Source organism: Hyla sarda, chromosome 1, assembly GCF_029499605.1.
Source record: "Hyla sarda isolate aHylSar1 chromosome 1, aHylSar1.hap1, whole genome shotgun sequence".
In the NCBI taxonomy this organism is placed as follows: domain Eukaryota; kingdom Metazoa; phylum Chordata; class Amphibia; order Anura; family Hylidae; genus Hyla; species Hyla sarda.
Genome location: NC_079189.1, coordinates 18,573,267 through 18,586,347, shown reverse-complemented (window position 1 = coordinate 18,586,347; position 13,081 = coordinate 18,573,267). Strand labels below are relative to the sequence as shown.

Here is a 13,081-nt window from a genome sequence, read left to right as displayed (position 1 = left end):
GACATCACTGAGAATTCAGCCTATCCATTCACTAGAGATCAGCGGTGACATCACTGAGAATACAGCCTATCCATTCACAAGAGATCAGTGGTGATGTCACTGAGAATACAGCCTATCCATTCACTAGAGATCAGCGGTAACATCACTGAGAATACAGCCTATCCATCACTAGAGATCAGCAGTGACATCACTGAGAATACAGCCCATCCATTCACTAGAGATCAGCGGTGATATCACTGAGAACACAGCCTATCCATTCACTAGAGATCAGCAGTGACATCACTGAGAATACAGTCTATCCATCACTAGAGATCAGCGGTGACATCACTGAGAATACAGTCTATCCATTCACTAGAGATCAGCAGTGACATCACTGAGAATACAGCCTATCCATTCACTAGATATGAGCGGTGACATCACTGAGAATGCAGCCTATCTATACACTAGAGATCAGCGGGGACATTACAGAGAATGCAGCCTATCCATTCACTAGAGATCAGCGGTGACATCACTGAGAATACAGCCTATCCATCACTAGAGATCAGCAGGGACATCATTGAGAATACAGCCTATCCATTCACTAGAGATCAGCGGTGACATCCCTGAAAATACAGCCTATCCATTCACTAGAGATCAGCGGGGACATCATTGAGAATACAGCCTATCCATTCACTAGAGATCAGCGGTGACATCCCTGAAAATACAGCCTATCCATTCACTAGAGATCAGCGGTGACATCACTGAGAATACAGCCTATCCATTCACTAGAGATCAGTGGTGACATTCCTTAGAATACAGCCTATCCATTCACTAGATATCAGCGGTGACATCACTGAGAATACAGCCTATCCATTCACTAGAGATCAGCGGTGACATTACTGAGAATACAGCCTATCCATTCACAAGAGATCAGCGGTGACATCACTGAGAATACAGCCTATCCATTCACTAGAGATCAGCGGTGATATCACTGAGAATACAGCCTATCCATCACCAGAGATCAGCGGTGACATCACTGAGAATACAGCCTATCCATTAAATAGAGATCAGTGGTGACATCTCTGAGAATACAGCCTATCCATTCACTAGAGATCAGCGGTGACATCACTGAGAGTACAGCCTAACCATTCACTAGAGATCAGTGGTGACGTCACTGAGAATACAGCCTATCCATTCACTGGAGATCAGCGGTGACGTTACTGAGAATACAGCCTATCCATTCACTAGAGATCAGCGGTGACATCTCTGAGAATACAGCCTATCCATTCACTAGAGATCAGCGGTGACATCACTGAGAATATAGCCTATCCATTCACTAGAGATCAGCGGTGACATCTCTGAGAATACAGCCTATCCAATCACTAGAGATTAGCGGTGACATCACTGAGAATACAGCCTATCCATTCACTAGAGATCAGCGGTGACATCTCTGAGAATACAGCCTATCCATTCACAAGAGATCAGTGGTGACGTCACTGAGAATACAGCCTATCCATTCACTAGAGATCAGTGGTGACGTCACTGAGAATACAGCCTATCCATTCACTAGAGATCAGCGGTAACATCACTGAGAATACAGCCTATCCATCACTAGAGATCAGCAGTGACATCACTGAGAATACAGCCCATCCATTCACTAGAGATCAGCGGTGATATCACTGAGAACACAGCCTATCCATTCACTAGAGATCAGCAGTGACATCATTGAGAATACAGCCTATCCATTCACTAGATATGAGCGGTGACATCACTGAGAATGCAGCCTATCTATACACTAGAGATCAGCGGGGACATTACAGAGAATGCAGCCTATCCATTCACTAGAGATCAGCGGTGACATCACTGAGAATACAGCCTATCCATCACTAGAGATCAGCAGGGACATCATTGAGAATACAGCCTATCCATTCACTAGAGATCAGCGGTGACATCCCTGAAAATACAGCCTATCCATTCACTAGAGATCAGCGGTGACATCACTGAGAATACAGCCCATCCATTCACTAGAGATCAGCGGTGATATCACTGAGAACACAGCCTATCCATTCACTAGAGATCAGCAGTGACATCACTGAGAATACAGCCTATCCATTCACTAGATATGAGCGGTGACATCACTGAGAATGCAGCCTATCTATACACTAGAGATCAGCGGGGACATTACAGAGAATGCAGCCTATCCATTCACTAGAGATCAGCGGTGACATCACTGAGAATACAGCCTATCCATCACTAGAGATCAGCAGGGACATCATTGAGAATACAGCCTATCCATTCACTAGAGATCAGCGGTGACATCCCTGAAAATACAGCCTATCCATTCACTAGAAATCAGCGGTGACATCACTGAGAATACAGCCTATCCATTCACTAGAGATCAGTGGTGACATTCCTTAGAATACAGCCTATCCATTCACTAGAGATCAGCGGTGACATCACTGAGAATACAGCCTATCCATTCACTAGAGATCAGCGGTGACATTACTGAGAATACAGCCTATCCATTCACAAGAGATCAGCGGTGACATCACTGAGAATACAGCCTATCCATTCACTAGAGATCAGCGGTGATATCACTGAGAATACAGCCTATCCATCACCAGAGATAAGCGGTGACATCACTGAGAATACAGCCTATCCATTAAATAGAGATCAGTGGTGACATCTCTGAGAATACAGCCTATCCATTCACTAGACATCAGCGGTGACATCTCTGAGAATACAGCCTATCCATTCACTAGAGATCAGCGGTGACATCACTGAGAATATAGCCTATCCATTCACTAGAGATCAGCGGTGACATCTCTGAGAATACAGCCTATCCATTCACTAGAGATCAGCGGTGACATCACTGAGAAATTAGCCTATACATTCACTAGAGATCAGCGGTGACATCACTGAGAATACAGCCTATCCATTCACTAGAGATCAGCGGTGACATCTCTGAGAATACAGCCTATCCATTCACTAGAGATCAGCGGTGACATCACTGAGGATACAGCCTATCCATTCACTAGAGATCAACGGTGACATTACTGAGATTACATCCTATCCATTCACTAGAGATCAGCGGTGACATTACTGAGATTACATCCTATCCATTCACTAGAGATCAGTGGTGACATCACTGAGAATACAGCCTATTCAATCACTAGAGATCAGCGCTGACATCACTGAGAATACAGCCTATCCATCACTAGAGATCAGCGGTGACATCACTGAGAATACAGCCTATCCATCACTAGAGATCAGCGGTGACATCCCTGAAAATACAGCCTATCCATTCACTAGAGATCAGTGGTGACATCCCTGAAAATACAGCCTATCCATTCACTAGAGATCAGCGGTGACATTACTGAGAATACAGCCTATCCATTCTCTAGCGATCAGCAGTGACATCACTGAGAATACAGCCTATCCATTCACTACAGATCAGCGGTGACATCATTGAGAATACAGCCTATCCATTCACTAGAGATAAGCGGTGACATCACTGAGAATACAGCCTATCCATTCACTAGAGATCAGCGGTGACGTAACTGAGAATACAGCCTATCCATCACTGAGAATACAGCCTATCCATTCAATAGAGATCAGCGGTGACATCACTGAGAATACAGCCTATCCATTCACTAGAGATCAGCGGTGACATCACTGAGAATACAGCCTATCCATTCACTAGAGATCAGCGGTGACATCACTGAGAATACAGCCTATCCATTCACTAGAGATCAGCGGTGATATCACTGTGAATACATCCTATCCATTCACTAGAGATCAGCGGTGGCATCACTGAGAATACAGCCTATTCAATCACTAGAGATCAGTGGTGACATCACTGAGAATACAGCCTATCCATCACTAGAGATCAGCGGTGACATCTCTGAGAATACAGCCTATCCATCACTAGAGATCAGCGGTGACATCACTGAGAATACAGCCTATCCAATCACTAGAGATCAGCGGTGACATCACTGACAATACAGCCTATCCATCACTAGAGATCAGCGGTGACATCACTGAGAATACAGCCTATCCATCACTAGAGACCAGCGGTGACATCTCTGAGAATACAGCCTATCCATCACTAGAGATCAGCGGTGACATCACTGAGAATACAGCCTATCCAATCACTAGAGATCAGCGGTGACATCACTGACAATACAGCCTATCCATCACTAGAGATCAGCGGTGACATCACTGAGAATACAGCCTATCCATCACTAGAGATCAGCGGTGACATCACTGAGAATACAGCCTATCCATTCACTAGAGATCAGCGGTGACATCACTGAGAATACAGCCCATCCATCACTAGAGATCAGCGGTGACATCACTGAGAATACAGCCTATCCAATCACAAGGAACATGAGGAAATATTAGATAAAGATCTGGTTCTCACCTGGGTTTCTGACAAGTTGAGCTGTCTCGCCAACTCTGTCCTTTCTCTGCCCACAACATACTGGCACCTCTGGAACTCCAGCTCCAATCGGTACAGCTGCTCTGCAGTGAAGGAGGTTCTGGTGCGCTTTGGCCGGTCAAGGTCCAAGCCTTTTGGGAGAACAATCTCCCGGATCGTCCCTTTGGCATCTTGATAGAAAGAAGACAAAAGAGTGACACGAAAAAAGCCAATGAGTCCTCACATATCACTGATTCCAGCAAAAGGACCAAAAAATTACTCAACAACTTTTCATTCGGTTTAGTAGTGATGGGTTGGGACAATATATCTACCATAATACCGCCTCTAATGTACAACAATATAACAACTATAATACTGCTCCTAAATACAAGAATATAACTACTATAATACTGCTCCTATATACAAGAATATAACTACTATAATACTGCTCCTATATACAAGAATATAACCACTATAATACTGCCTCCTTTATACAAGAATATAACTACTATAATACTGCCTCCTATATACAAGAATATAACTACTATAATACTGCTCCTATATACAAGAATATAACCATTATCATACTGCTCCTAAATACAAGAATATAACTACTATAATACTGCTCCTATATACAAGAATATAATTACTATAATACTGCTCCTATGTACAAGAATATAACTACTATAATACTACTCCTATATACAAGAATATAACTACTATAATACTGCTCCTATATACAAGAATATAACTACTATAATACTGCCTCCTATATACAAGAATATAACTACTATAATACTGCTCCTATATACAAGAATATAACTACTATAATACTGCTCCTATATACAAGAATATAATTACTATAATGCTACCTCTATATACAAGAATATAACTACTATAATACTGCCTCCGATATACAAGAATATAACTACTATAATACTGCTCCTATATACAAGATCATAACTACTATAATACTACCTCTATATACAAGAATATAACTACTATAATACTGCTCCTATATACAAGAATATAACTCCTATAATACTGCTCCTATATACAAGAATATCACTACTATAATACTGCTCGTATATACAAGAATATAACTACGATAATACTGTTCCTATATACAAGAATATAACTACTATAATACTGCTCCTTTATACAAGAATATAACTACTATAATACTGCTCCTATATACAAGAATATCACTACTATAATACTGCCTCCTATATACAAGAATATAACTACTATAATACTGCTCCTATATACAAGAATATAACTACTATAATACTACCTCTATATACAAGAATATAACTCCTATAATACTGCTCCTATATACAAGAATATAACTCCTATAATACTGCTCCTATATACAAGAATATCACTACTATAATACTGCTCGTATATACAAGAATATAACTACGATAATACTGTTCCTATATACAAGAATATAACTACTATAATACTGCTCCTTTATACAACAATATAACTACTATAATACTGCTCCTATATACAAGAATATAACCTCTATAATACTGCTCCTATATACAAGAATATAACAACTATAATACTTCTCCTATATACAAGAATATAACTACTATAATACTGCTCCTATATACAAGAATATAACTACTATAATACTGCTCCTATATACAAGAATATAACCTCTATAATACTGCCTCCTATATACAAGAATATAACTACTATAATGCTTCTCCTATATACAAGAATATAACTACTATAATACTGCTCCTATATACAAGAATATAACTACTATAATACTGCTCCTATATACAAGAATATAACTACTATAATACTGTCTCCTATATACAAGAATATAACTACTATAATACTGCTCCTATATACAAGAATATAACTACTATAATACTGCTCCTATATACAAGAATATTACTACTATAATACTGCTCCTATGTACAAGAATATAACTACTATAATACTGTTCCTATATACAAGAATATAACTACTATAATACTGTTCCTATATACAAGAATATAACTACTATAATACTGCCTCATATATACAAGAATATAACTACTATAATACTGCCTCCTATGTACAAGAATATAACTACTATAATACTGCTCCTATATACAAGAATATAACTACTATAATACTTCTCCTATATACAAGAATATAACTACTATAATACTGCTCCTATATACAAGAATATAACTACTATAATACTGCTCCTATAAACAAGAATATAACTACTATAATACTGCTCCTATATACAAGAATATAACTACTATAATACTGCCTCCTATATACAAGAATATAACTACTATAATACTGCCTCCTATTTACAAGAATATAACTACTATAATACTGCTCCTATATACAAGAATATAACTACTATAATACTGCTCCTATATTCAAGAATATAACTACTATAATACTGCCTCCTATATACAAGAATATAACTACTATAATACTGCCTCCTACATACAAGAATATAACTACTATAATACTGCTCCTATATACAAGAATATAACTACTATAATACTGCTCCTATATACAAGAATATAACTACGATAATACTGTTCCTATATACAAAAATATAACTACTATAATACTGCTCCTATATACAAGAATATAACTACTATAATGCTACCTCTATATACAAGAATATAACTACTATAATACTGCCTCCTATATACAAGAATATAACTACTATAATACTGCTCCTATATACAAGAATATAACTACTATAATACTACCTCTATATACAAGAATATAACTACTATAATACTGCTCCTATATACAAGAATATAACTCCTATAATACTGCTCCTATATACAAGAATATCACTACTATAATACTGCTCGTATATACAAGAATATAACTACGATAATACTGTTCCTATATACAAGAATATAACTACTATAATACTGCTCCTTTATACAACAATATAACTACTATAATACTGCTCCTATATACAAGAATATAACCTCTATAATACTGCTCCTATATACAAGAATATAACTACTATAATACTTCTCCTATATACAAGAATATAACTACTATAATACTGCTCCTATATACAAGAATATAACTACTATAATACTGCTCCTATATACAAGAATATAACCTCTATAATACTGCCTCCTATATACAAGAATATAACTACTATAATACTTCTCCTATATACAAGAATATAACTACTATAATACTGCTCCTATATGCAAGAATATAACTACTATAATACTGCTCCTATATACAAGAATATAACTACTATAATACTGCCTCCTATATACAAGAATATAACTACTATAATACCGCTCCTATATACAAGAATATAACTACTATAATACTGCTCCTATATACAAGAATATTACTACTATAATACTGCTCCTATGTACAAGAATATAACTACTATAATACTGTTCCTATATACAAGAATATAACTACTATAATACTGTTCCTATATACAAGAATATAACTACTATAATACTGCCTCATATATACAAGAATATAACTACTATAATACTGCCTCCTATGTACAAGAATATAATTACTATAATACTGCTCCTATATACAAGAATATAACTACTATAATACTTCTCCTATATACAAGAATATAACTACTATAATACTGCTCCTATATACAAGAATATAACTACTATAATACTGCTCCTATAAACAAGAATATAATACTATAATACTGCCTCCTATATACAAGAATATAACTACTATAATACCGCTCCTATATACAAGAATATAACTACTATAATACTGCTCCTATATACAAGAATATTACTACTATAATACTGCTCCTATGTACAAGAATATAACTACTATAATACTGTTCCTATATACAAGAATATAACTACTATAATACTGTTCCTATATACAAGAATATAACTACTATAATACTGCCTCATATATACAAGAATATAACTACTATAATACTGCCTCCTATGTACAAGAATATAACTACTATAATACTGCTCCTATATACAAGAATATAACTACTATAATACTTCTCCTATATACAAGAATATAACTACTATAATACTGCTCCTATATACAAGAATATAACTACTATAATACTGCTCCTATAAACAAGAATATAACTACTATAATACTGCTCCTATATACAAGAATATAACTACTATAATACTGCCTCCTATATACAAGAATATAACTACTATAATACTGCCTCCTATTTACAAGAATATAACTACTATAATACTGCTCCTATATACAAGAATATAACTACTATAATACTGCTCCTATATTCAAGAATATAACTACTATAATACTGCCTCCTATATACAAGAATATAACTACTATAATACTGCCTCCTACATACAAGAATATAACTACTATAATACTGCTCCTATATACAAGAATATAACTACTATAATACTGCTCCTATATACAAGAATATAACTACTATAATACTGCTCCTATATACAAGAATATAACTACTATAATACTGCTCCTATATACAAGAATATAACTACTATAATACTGCCCCTATATACAAGAATATAACTACTATAATACTACCTCTATATACAAGAATATAACTACTATAATACTGCTCCTATATACAAGAATATATCTACTATAATACTGCTCCTATATACAAGAATATAACTACTATAATACTGCCTCTATATACAAGAATATAACTACTATAATACTGCTCCTATATACAAGAATATATCTACTATAATACTACCTCTATATACAAGAATATAACTACTATAATACTGCTCCTATATACAAGAATATAACTACTATAATACTTCTCCTATATACAAGAATATAAGGATGTCTTTGTCTCGGACGCACATAGTAGCACAATCTTTATGAGCGAAATGTTTTTGCACATAAAAGAGACAGAATGGGAGATAAACGCTGCACATGACATTTTATGTTGCGCTCACGTTTCCTCGTGTGATTTCTCGTCTCTCTACTATCCAGCAGATTTAGGGCATCACATCGCCGCGTCTCGTTCCCGAGTCATTTTGGGTCACAGGCACAGTCTATTTATATCAATGACTGCAAATGACACAGCCGGAGACGCGGGGCCTAGAGTAGAAGTCATCCGCAGAGCAGAGAGATGCAGGGAAATCTATGAAGAGACACGAGTTTCCAAACTAGAGTGCCTCTGGCTTTTGCGAAACTACAACTCCCAGCATGCCCGGACAGCCTTCGGCTGTCCGGGCATGCTGGGACTTGTAGTTTCTCAACAGCTGTTGTGAAACACTGAGCTAGAGCATAAAAAAGAAAACTGTACCTTTCCTGAAGCGGACAGTGGTTGCCATACCTAAAAAATCTATTTCTCAACCAAGAGTCAAGGAGGTGGAGCCAAGCTGCTCAAGTGCCACAACCTGGCACACCCCTTTGCTTGCCCTAATCCTTTAGTCCTTCCTTGGCTGGTGTACCGGTCACTGTATGTCAACCAAGGGACATTAAGGCAAGTTAGGAGGCGTGTCAGGCGATGGCACTTGAGCAGCCCAGCCCCGCCTCCTTGACATTTGGCAATAAAAAATAAAAAAAATAGAGCTGACAGATTCCCTTTAATGCACATAGGGCCTTGTGTATGGATCCCATAGGCTGCATGAGGTAAGATCGGGCCAAGGACAACCCCCATTACAAATTAAATAGAGTGGACCCCAGCCATAAGTTATACCATCATTCAGTCATAAGAATCAGGGACTGTGACCACAGGGACTATGTATATCTAGATTGTTCTATAAGTAGTCTTCATCCAAGTAGCTGTAGACATGGAGAAGCTTCTAGTACGGATTCTAGTCTAGGATGTATGAGGAGATATGTAGCTAACTTTTTGCCACAGTCAAGGGAAGGTAATAAAACTATAAAATCACTATATATATGTAAAGATACTCAGTGTGGATTCAGGGTAATCCAGCCCCAACCACAGACTAACTCCATGATGGTCTAATGCCAGTCTGATTCCATGATGGTCTATCTCCAGACTAATTCCATGATGGTCTATCTCCAGACTAATTCCATGATGGTCTAACGCCAGACTAATTCCATGATGGTCTATCTCCAGACTAATTCCATGATGGTAGAACTCCAGACTAATTCCATGATGGTCTATCTCTAGACTAACTCCATGATGGTCTAATGCCAGTCTGTTTCCAAGATGGTCTATCTCCAGACTAATTCCATGATGGTCTAATGCCAGTCTGATTCCATGATGGTCTAATGCCAGTCTGATTCCATGATGGTCTAATGCCAGTCTGATTCCATGATGGTCTATCTCCAGACTAATTCCATGATGGTCTATCTCCAGACTGATTCCATGATAGTCTATCTCCAGACTGATTCCATGATAGTCTATCTCTAGACTAATTCCATGATGGTCTATCTCCAGACTAATTCCATGATGGTCTATCTCCAGACTGATTCCATGATAGTCTATCTCTAGACTAATTCCATGATGGTCTATCTCCAGACTAATTCCATGATGGTCTATCTCCAGACTGATTCCATGATGGTCTATCTCCAGACTAATTCCATAATGGTCTAACTCCAGACTAACTCCCTGATGGTCTAATGCCAGTCTGATTCCATGATGGTCTATCTCCAGACTAATTCCATAATGGTCTAACTCCAGACTAACTCCCTGATGGTCTAATGCCAGACTAATTCCATGATGGTCTATCTCCAGACTAATTCCATGATGGTCTATCTCTAGACTAATTCCATGATGGTCTATCTCTAGACTAATTCCATGATGGTCTTACTCCAGAATAATTCCATGATGGTCTAACTCCAGACTAATTCCATGATGGTCTAACTCCAGACTAATTCCATGATGGTCTAACGCCAGACTAATTCCATGATGGTCTATCTCCAGACTAATTCCATGATGGTCTATCTCCAGACTAATTCCATGATGGTAGAACTCCAGACTAATTCCATGATGGTCTATCTCTAGACTAACTCCATGATGGTCTAATGCCAGTCTGTTTCCAAGATGGTCTATCTCCAGACTAATTCCATGATGGTCTAATGCCAGTCTGATTCCATGATGGTCTAATGCCAGTCTGATTCCATGATGGTCTAATGCCAGTCTGATTCCATGATGGTCTATCTCCAGACTAATTCCATGATGGTCTATCTCCAGACTGATTCCATGATAGTCTATCTCTAGACTAATTCCATGATGGTCTATCTCCAGACTAATTCCATGATGGTCTATCTCCAGACTGATTCCATGATGGTCTATCTCCAGACTAATTCCATAATGGTCTAACTCCAGACTAACTCCTTGATGGTCTAATGCCAGTCTGATTCCATGATGGTCTATCTCCAGACTAATTCCATAATGGTCTAACTCCAGACTAACTCCCTGATGGTCTAATGCCAGACTAATTCCATGATGGTCTATCTCCAGACTAATTCCATGATGGTCTATCTCTAGACTAAATCCATGATGGTCTATCTCTAGACTAATTCCATGATGGTTTTACTCCAGAATAATTCCATGATGGTCTAACTCCAGACTAATTCCATGATGGTCTAACTCCAGACTAATTCCATGATGGTCTAACGCCAGACTAATTCCATGATGGTCTATCTCCGGACTAATTCCATGATGGTCTAACTCCAGACTAATTCCATGATGGTCTAACGCCAGACTAATTCCATGATGGTCTAACGCCAGACTGATTTCATGATGGTCTAACTCCTGACTAATTCCATGATGGTCTATCTCCAGACTAATTCCATGATGGTCTAACTCCTGACTAATTCCATGATGGTCTAACTCCCGACTAATTCCATGATGGTCTAACTCCCGACTAATTCCATGATGGTCTATCTCCAGACTAATTCCATGATGGTCTAACTCCAGACTAATTCTATGATGGTCTAACTCCCGACTAATTCCATGATGGTCTATCTCCAGACGAATTCCATGATGGTCTATCTCCAGACTAATTCCATGATGGTCTATCTCCAGACTAATTCCATGATGGTCTATCTCCAGACTAATTCCATGATGGTCTATCTCCAGACTAATAACATGATGGTCTATCTCCAGGCTAATTCCATGATGGTCTAACTCCAGACTAATTCCATGATGGTCTAATGCCAGACTAATTCCATGATGGTCTATCTCCAGACTAATTCCATGATGGTCTAACTCCCGACTAATTCCATGATGGTCTAACTCCCGACTAATTCCATGATGGTCTATCTCCAGACTAATTCCATGATGGTCTAACTCCCAACTAATTCCACGATGGTCTAACTCCCGACTAATTCCATGATGGTCTATCTCCAGGCCAATTCCATGATGGTCTATCTCCAGACTAATTCCATGATGGTCTAACTCTACACTAATTCCATGATGGTCTATCTCCAGACTAGTTCCATGATGATCTATCTCTAGACTAATTCCATGATGGTCTATGTCCAGATAAATTCCATGATGGTCTATCTCCAGGCTAATTCCATGATGGTCTATGTCCAGACTAATTCCATGATGGTCTATCTCCAGGCTAATTCCATGATGGTCTATCTCCAGACTAATTCCATGATGGTCTATGTCCAGACTAATTCCATGATGGTCTATCTCCAGGCTAATTCCATGATGGTCTAACTCGGGACTAATTCCATGATGATCTATCTCCAGACTAATTCCATGATAGTCTAACTCCCGACTAATTCCAT

General features: G+C 37.9%; 1 protein-coding gene across 1 annotated transcript in view; it reads right to left on the bottom strand.

Moving 5' to 3' along the window:
• The window catches only part of VAX2 (ventral anterior homeobox 2), a 99,942-nt gene that overhangs the window by 58,627 nt on the left and 28,234 nt on the right, over window positions 1-13,081 (bottom strand). The window contains exon 2 of the mRNA XM_056552891.1: window positions 4,403-4,590. Coding sequence (XP_056408866.1) covers window positions 4,403-4,590 — 188 coding nt within the window. The remainder of the gene's footprint in view (window positions 1-4,402; window positions 4,591-13,081) is intronic.